At 41.5% G+C, this 8,753-nt stretch overlaps 1 protein-coding gene across 1 annotated transcript; it reads left to right on the forward strand.

The window, feature by feature from the left end:
- The first annotated feature begins 498 nt into the window (after positions 1 to 498).
- icmt (isoprenylcysteine carboxyl methyltransferase) lies at positions 499 to 6,761 on the forward strand. Its single transcript, XM_039799247.1, has 5 exons — positions 499 to 750; positions 2,042 to 2,130; positions 3,514 to 3,683; positions 3,825 to 4,042; positions 6,186 to 6,761. The coding sequence occupies exons 1-5, from the start codon at positions 532 to 534 to the stop codon at positions 6,363 to 6,365; spliced, it is 876 nt and encodes a 291-aa protein (XP_039655181.1). The 5' UTR covers positions 499 to 531; the 3' UTR covers positions 6,366 to 6,761.
- The last annotated feature ends 1,992 nt before the right edge of the window (positions 6,762 to 8,753 follow it).

Below are 8,753 nucleotides of genomic sequence, written 5' to 3' on the forward strand. Positions count from 1 at the left end.
CAGCCTTTAGCAGAACCAAAAACCAAGCTTTTACCTGGGAACCAAACATATCAGCTGAGCTCATGGTGTTCGATTGCCTCTTGCAGTTAGTGAGATGTTGGCGATGCCAGGCTACTAGCTATTAGATTTAGTCTGAGAGTCTGACATATCCATGCCTACTTCATTTGAATATAAGATTTTTTTATAAAAAGAGAGTAAAATAAATGTGCCCTTAGGAAAAAGTCCCCTGAAATAAATAAAATGAGTCCTTTGAAAAAAAAAAAAGTATTTTATTAAATAATAACCTATTGATTTATTTAATTTTTTATTTAACTATATTGACCCATTTATATGTTTATTCCCTCATATATTTATTACAGGATTTATTTTATAGACTTTAGTTCATATTTGTTCCATTAATTATGTATTTATTTATTTAATATTGAAATAAATATATATTTCTGTCAAAACCAAAACGTGAAAGCCGTAAATGGACATCGCGAGGTTTACATTCAGGTATCGCGATAGTTCCTTGAGCACAGTATTTCCATCATGGCAGGCAGTAAGTTGGTGCTAGAAGGAAGAGTAAGTGTAAAAGCGTTTATTTTAGGACTCAGCGTGGTTGTAATCCCATTGATCAGAACGTGGTTTGGGCATATTGACTGGGTCTTTGATAATCTGACGGAAACTCCCGGGAAAATAGTGATTTGTATCCACATTGCAGTTGCCAACGGCCTCTTGCTAATCGTATACAGGGGACCTCTATACAAGGTAAGCATTGACGTCAGGTAGCCAACCTAACCCTTTTATTTCTCATTTTATCTTTTACTTAAGCACATAAGTGTCAGTGCTGTCCAGCAGTACAGTATTTTATCTACCTCGAGCTTGTGTTGACACAGTTGTCTGACATAATTTGCGTCGGCAGTTAAACTTTAATGTTGCACTGCTAATGTTAGCTAGCTACCTTCAGCTAACTAGACTACCGGTACGTTAATCTTATTAGCTAAAAGAGGAACAAGACAGATGGCGTTGACGTGCTCGAGATAGAAACCTAAGCCAGGTAAAGCTGCAGCAGCGGCTTACAATAATGTGACAGCACTCAACCCAGGCTTGTTGTAATTTAATCGTTCGCTGTGTGTGACTTGAGGTATAACCAAACTCATGGTACAAATTCGGCGAAATTCGCTGCAATAAAACCGTTGACGTTTCTAATAAATGCTATCTTAACGTTTAGAGTTGGTTTGCTAATGTTGTTTGAAGATGGTGGAGAAAACAACCGAATTTAAGGGCGTACTCTGATGATTGGCAAACTATCTTCCTTCATGTAATGCGAAGTATGTGGCTTTTATTAAATTTAAATTAAATAAAATGCCAGATATTAAGCATGAGTCTGGTGGGCGACCCCAGAATAGACCTTTTTCAATGGAACTCCATTGCTAGGCAACAGCCTAGTTGGCCACTTGTTAACTTTCTGTCAGTTGATGTCATTCACATACACTGCAACAGGAAATCAACTTGGGGCCATTTACAATGTTTTACCTTTTTGTATATGAACTTATGTACAATAAAGTATTAATTAAAAAAACTTTTTGTGTGTTGTACAACTGGTCCAATGTAGCCTGGTGAAACTGGCTGTTATTTGAATTGGCAATGGGGCCAGCCTGTCTTGAGGATAGGTAGTAGGGCTGTGCTCGACTGAAGAAATTCTTAGTCGACTAACACTCATTCAGTTGTACCGACTAATCGATTAGTTGATTTAAATCGACAGATCCGTAAATCTGAGTTTCTCCGCAAAGAGTCATGCTAAAAGCACCACTTTAATTCTTGTGTTTACCAGAGATGAGCTCGTACGTTTCTTGGAAATAAGTCATTCAGCATGAAAAAAAGCATAAAACATGACTAATGGACTAAAGAAATCTAGGTTGATTAAGACCAAAATGACCGATTAGTCGACTAACTGACTAAGAGGGAGCAGCCCTAATAGGTAGAGAGAAAGCGGGTTGTGTTTAGGAGACGCCAGCTGTTTGACCCGGGATAACAGGAGTGTCCTAACTCGTTCTAGGTCGCTGTGAGAGCCTGCTTTCTGGGAGTTACCTTTGGCTGTGGCTTAATTATAAGCTTCTCTGAAACCACTTGGACACATTTTGGCTGGTAAGTAGAAATATGTTCAAACAGCTCTCATATACTGTGAATATTTTATTCTTTTAAGTAACCTGACTGCTGTGTAGAAATGCGTTTTGTAATTAGGTTTATTATTTATTTTAGTTTTAAGCTTACATCAATGTGTTCATAGACGTTACCCGCTAGGGCGGCACGACATGAGGAAAATATGCAATATCATTACATTACATGTCATTTAGCTTTTATCCCAAAAAATATCGTTGTTTAACATCACAATAGCGATATTTCTTGCGATAAAAAAAAAAAAAAACTGATATTAAAGTGTACTCAGTTCTGCATTTCTGCTGTTTAATAGACTACAACAAAGTGTTGTAGAATTAAAATCGAATCAAAGGAAATCATTTCAAACATTTTATTGTATTGAACACCGAACATAAAAGGCACCACTAACAACAGTGACATTTTAAAGGGCCTTTTTCTACTGAAAAAGTGCAATATCCAAATTGCAGGGGGGCGTAATATTTGTTAAAGGCAACATATGTGTGTATAACAAAAAAAGTGTATATATATATATATATATATATATATATATATATATATATATATATATATATATATATATATATATATATATATATATATATAATTACACACACACACACACTTATATACCCTTTTTTTTTTGTTATGAAAATGAGTAATGATACAAAAATGATCATTCCCTCCAATATCGTGAATCATATCACAATATCAGTCAAAATAATCACAATTAGGTATTTTACCTCATATCTTGCAGCCTTAGGAGACACTTTGTTTCTCTCACTATGAGAGAGTCACTACTTGCTCCGGAGCTAATCACCGTCACTCTCTCACTCGCTCTACCACACACACTCCCACACTCCCACACACACACACACACACACACACACCGGCCCTGCTATCCTCTTAAAGAGACCGACGCACAAGTATACTTCAGGCCACTAACGTGGGCTACGCAGAACCATAAATCACGCTTTAGGTGCATTTTTATTGTGGGGGGGTTTAGGGTCCAGGGGGTCCTCCCTCAAGAAAACGTAAGGTTTTTCAATAAAATATTCAAGTTCATCATTTTGGACCGTAATTATTACAATATCTGTGTCTTTAAAACGTTGGAAAAGCTAGAGCAGATAATAAATACATAACCCATCCAATATCTTACAGACAAAACTTGCAAGCAGTCCACTGCGGAACAACTACAATCATTAGATCTGAGAAAAGTCTTTTAACTTTCATTCATTCGGCTTAAATGCTAACCCAAAACTGCTCGGGTGCTGCACCCGAACCTTATAACGAGAGGGGGAAAACCCAGGATGTGTATTTAGCAATCCAGGCCGGCTGCAGTTGAGCACGTGTAGTAATGGTGCCCCTCTGCAGGTACATGTGCTCCCTGTCGTTCTTCCATTACTCGGAGTACCTGGTTACGGCCATCATCAACCCTCGCAGCCTGTCGCTGGACTCGTTCCTGCTCAACCACAGCGTGGAGTACACCCTGGCTGCTGTGTCCTCATGGGTGGAGTTCACCGTGGAGAAGCTGACCGTTCCAGGTGGGTGTGTCTTCAGCCTCTGTCCTCCCTGCAATCAGTCCACTCACAGCTGTCTCGTGGGTTTTGTTTGTCACATTGTGAGACCTTTGAGCAACCTGTCCCCTCTCTCTCTCTCTCTCTCTCTCTCTCTCTCTCTCTCAGAGCTGAAGCAGCTGAACTGGCTGAGCGTTGTGGGTCTGCTGCTGGTGCTGTGCGGCGAGTGCCTGCGCAAGGCGGCCATGTTGACGGCGGGCTCCAACTTCAACCACATCGTCCAGAACGAGAAGGCCCAGAGCCACGTGCTGGTCACCACCGGGGTCTACGCCTTCTTCAGACACCCGTCCTATGTGGGCTGGTTCTACTGGAGCACTGGGACACAGGTGAGCCGCTGCAGCACGGGTCCTCAAACGCATCACTCTAAGGTCCGCGAATAAAAAGCAACAAAAGTCTGGGGAAAAAAAACTACAAAAAGTCGAAAAAAATAAATAAAAAAAACAGACTTATTTTTGGAGCCATCATTCGAGCTACTCGCTAGTATGTATTCTGAATGATTCTAGGCTTACGAGAATACTTTGATTAGTCGGTGGAAGTAATTACACATGAATGAGCACATATTTGTGAAAGCACAAAGTTTTTTTTGCTAAGAATCAACTCAAAAAATTACCCATCTACAATCATTAGATCTGAGAAATGTCTTTTAGTTACTGTCATTTGGCATAGGTGCTGCACCTAAACCTTAGACTGGAGGAGAAATCTCCTTCTCTCTCTCTTGATTCTTAGCAAAAACCACTTTGTTCTTTCACAAATATGTGCTCATTCATGCGTAATTACTTCCACCAACTAATCAAAGTATTCTCGTAAGCGTAGAATCTGACTTTCAGAATCTTTCAGAATACATACGAGCGACTTGCTCGAATGACGGCCGCCATGATGCGCCTCCATCTTTAAAATACATTAGCCAAAGAGGGACATTACCTCCGCCTTTCGCCCTCTTACACTCGGTGGCACCGTGACGAATGCCAGAGGGAGATTACTCGCCAGGGAAACGAAAAAGAGAATTAAAACGACAACGCGACAGGCAAAGCAACAAGACCAAAGTTAATATCGGGAGTGGTTAGAACAGCTGCGTGTAAACGATGGAGATACTAAGAGATACTTTCGGATTCGGCCACCGTAGGAGGAAAGGCTAGAAAGTAATATTCAGTTGGTTGTCATATACAATTTCACCACTAGATGGGAGAAATTCTTACACAATGTAGCTTTAAGCTTTTTGAGCGTTATTTATTTATTATCTGCCGTAGCTTCTCCAATGTTTTAGACCCAGATATGCTATTGAAAATGGTCTAAAATTACGTGAAAAACTGACGCAAAACTACCTCAAAGGGAACACACACCGACTACAAAGAGACGCCCAATGACCACAGAGACCCAGAACAACCCCAAAGAAAACAAAAATCACCAAAAAGAGACACAACACGACTACAAATAGACAAGAAATCACACATAGAGACGCAAAATGTATGGGGGGGAAATTGCATTGAGACGCCTAAAGCCCCAGCCTAATGCACACACCTAAATCTTCTATAAACCGAAGGAAACAGTGAAAGCAGCTTTAAGGAGCTTCAGCATCGGCTTCGCTTTTCAGACCCGGAAGTTGCCGCTTGGTTGCAACACTGTTGGTGGTGCGGCCCCTTAAAGGTCCCATGACATGGTGCTCTTTGGTGCTTTTATATAGACCTTAGTGGTCCCCTAATACTGTATCTGAAGTCTCTTTTATATAGACCTTAGTGGTCCCCTAATACTGTATCTGAAGTCTCTTTTATATAGACCTTAGTGGTCCCCTAATACTGTATCTGATGTCTCTTTTATATAGACCTTAGTGGTCCCCTAATACTGTATCTGAAGTCTCTTTATATAGACCTTAGTGGTCCCCTAATACTGTATCTGAAGTCTCTTTTATATAGACCTTAGTGGTCCCCTAATACTGTATCTGAAGTCTCTTTTATATAGACCTTAGTGGTCCCCTAATACTGTATCTGATGTCTCTTTTATATAGACCTTAGTGGTCCCCTAATACTGTATCTGAAGTCTCTTTTATATAGACCTTAGTGGTCCCCTAATACTGTATCTGAAGTCGTTTGAAAGCCATGATGTCTCTCTCTCATGGGTGGGCCAAATTCTCTGGGCGGGCAAAGCAGAGAAAGGGGAGGTAACCTTGCTCCTTATGACCTCATAAGGAGAAGATTCCTGATTGGCCCATCTGAGCTTTCATTTTCTCAAAGGCAGAGCAGGATACCCAGGGCTCGGTCTACACCTATCACCATTTCTAGCCACTGGGGGACCATAGGCAGGCTGGGGGAACTCATATTAAAGTTAAAAAAAACTCATAAAATGAAATGTTCATGCCATGGGACCTTTTTTAATAACTGATAGATAAAATGATAACGTGGTCTTCTGCTCTGTGGTTGTGAAAGCGACCTCTCCCACCTGTTGTGTTGACTGAGCGCCTGTTGACTGTTGCAGGTCATGCTGTGTAACCCCGTGTGTATATTGGGCTACACGATAGCGAGCTGGCGCTTCTTCCGGGAGCGGATCGAGGAGGAGGAGCTTTCCCTCATCCACTTCTTCGCCGAGGACTACGTGGAGTACAAGAAGAGGGTTCCCACGGGGCTGCCCTTCATCTCAGGCATCCGTGTCAACTAGTCCCACCCCCGAGGCTGGGACAGCGGGACGTAACGGACTTGAAGCGCTCGGGCAGGTCAGAGCTGGTCTGCGTGCGGTTCTGTCCCCTCCAGAAGGGAGACCCCGCCGCTGGCTTTAGAGCCTGTAGCTCACAGACAGAGATCGGGACCGCTGGGGGCCGCGGCCGGCAGCTGGGCTGCTGTGTTTTCTACCAACTTCCAAAAATCCAGTAAAGGACCAGACAACCTCCACTGTATTACATCTACATGTACTCTAATAGCACCCACTCCATCCAGGGTTTCCCCACCCTCCACAAAAGTTGTATAGTCCGGTGGCAAGTGACTGACTGACTGACTGACTGACTGACTGACTGACTGATGGCAGCATTAATGTAGAGCTCAGTAGTTTCTGTGATAACAGAATCATGGAAGGAATCGCAAAATTGAGAATTTAAAAAAACCAGGGCTGTGCTCGATTTGAAGAGATTCTTAGTCGACTAACACTCATTCAACTGTACCGACTAATCGATTAGTTGATTTGATCGACAGATCTGTAAATCTGAGTTTCTCCGCAAAGAGTCGTGCTAAAAGCGCCACTTTAATTCTTGTGTTTACCAGAGATGAGCTCGTACGTTTCTTGGAAATAAGTCATTCAGGATGAAAACAGCATCAGACATGACTAATGGACTAAAGAGATCTAAGCTGACTAAGACCAAAATGACCGATTAGTCGACTAATCGACTAAGAGGGAGCAGCCCTACTAGAAGTTGAAAGTTTCGACTCGTCTCGTCGCCAGTCTTTGGTCTGAACTGGGCTTTAGACAGATTCCACAGAGCCCTACATTAAGTCAGAGCTAAAAGCTAACTGGAGATTAGAAAATAAGACTATGTCTATGTTTCCGACCGAGCCGCGCCACTGTAAAACAAAATTCTTAAAAACCCAGCAGCTTTGGGGTGGGGGGGGGGGGAGACCCTGGCGTCTGTTTCCGTAGTGTTTCCGTTTGCATGCTCGGACCATGCTTAGTGTTTTCACCGATGAGCTGTTGTGTTGGAGGAACGTACCGCAGCGGGCCCTTTGGTCTCATATATCAGCAGAGAGGGAAATGAACGATGATCTCTGAAGTTGTAATGTTTGACTTTCACAGGATAACCAGGTTCAATTGTTGTTTCTTTTATTTAAATTATATGATCATTAAAGGGTAACTATCGTTTTTCAACCTGGACCCTATTTTCCTATGTTTTTGTGTCTCAGTGACTGATGGGAACAACAATCTCTGACATTGGTCCAGTATTTAGTGAGATCGCTGCAGTCGGCAGCAGAGAAACCAGCTACAATGTAAGTTAACAGGGCAATCGTCCAGCTCGTATTTACGTTCATAAAAGTGCTTGTTTTGCCGCTGACAGACTCAGATTATTATTCTAAGTGTCTGACAACATTATGGAAAGGATTCCTTAAGCGATAGACCTTTTTAAAACCTCTTTGAGACCTTTCTGCTTAACCAGAAACACTAGCGCTAAACCCACCAGACTCCATTTAAAAAAACAATACTTTTAGTGTGTATCGAGCCAACGTATTTTCAGATGTTAATCAGTAAACTGTGTTTATTTCAACCAAAACTAGAGTTGTGATGGTTGGAAAAGTGGAAAAACGACCCAAAACTGCTTTCCATAGTTTTATTTGGTTTCTTTTGACTTTGAATTAAGTGTTTTGTACGATGCTAAAATTACTGTTTATTTACATGGAGTCTGGTGGGTTTAAGAAACTCAACTTTGTGGATGTTTTTATGTTTAAATAAAGGATCTTACTCTTTGACAGAAAGGTCCGACCTCCTTAGAAATCCTTTCCATAATGTTGTCAGACACTTGGAATATTAATCTGAGTCTGTCAGCGGCAAAATAAGCACTTTTATGAACATAAATACAAGCTGGACAATTGTCCTATTAACATAAATTGCAGCTGGTTTCTCTGCTGCCGACTGCAGCGATCTCACTAAATACTGGACCAATGTCAAAGATTGTTGTTCCCATCAGTCACTGAGACACAAACACATAGGAACGTAGGGTCCAGGTTGAATAAAACATTAGTTACCCTTTAACAGGGTCCAAAACTAACTTTTTCGTCCACCAGCCAAAAGGCTAGTGAATGTTTAAAATTGACCGGCCACTCCATAGGAAACCATTGTTTATTTGGGCTGGTGAGTGAAGCAAATCTAGCAGCCACTTGCATATTTGACCAGCATTTGGCTGGTGGATTGGTGCCAATTTTTGGACCCTGATTGGAAATATTTTCAAGAAGTTGTCACGTCAACACTGTCCCTAGATTAGTCAATATTGTCCCTAAATGTTTCCATTTCCAGTGCATCCAAACAGTGGTAAAGGGAACAAAAGGTGACATATTTTCTATTTCACAA

The sequence above is a fragment of the Perca fluviatilis genome, chromosome 5 (assembly GCF_010015445.1).
Source record: "Perca fluviatilis chromosome 5, GENO_Pfluv_1.0, whole genome shotgun sequence".
Lineage (NCBI taxonomy): Eukaryota > Metazoa > Chordata > Actinopteri > Perciformes > Percidae > Perca > Perca fluviatilis.

Coding starts and splice junctions, on each gene's coding strand:
- icmt (XM_039799247.1), top strand. CDS start 532: ATGGCAGGCAGTAAGTTGGTGCTAGAAGGAAGAGTAAGTGTAAAAGCG. Junction 751..2,041: donor ACAGGGGACCTCTATACAAG/GTAAGCATTGAC, acceptor AACTCGTTCTAG/GTCGCTGTGAGAGCCTGCTT. Junction 2,131..3,513: donor ACTTGGACACATTTTGGCTG/GTAAGTAGAAAT, acceptor GCCCCTCTGCAG/GTACATGTGCTCCCTGTCGT.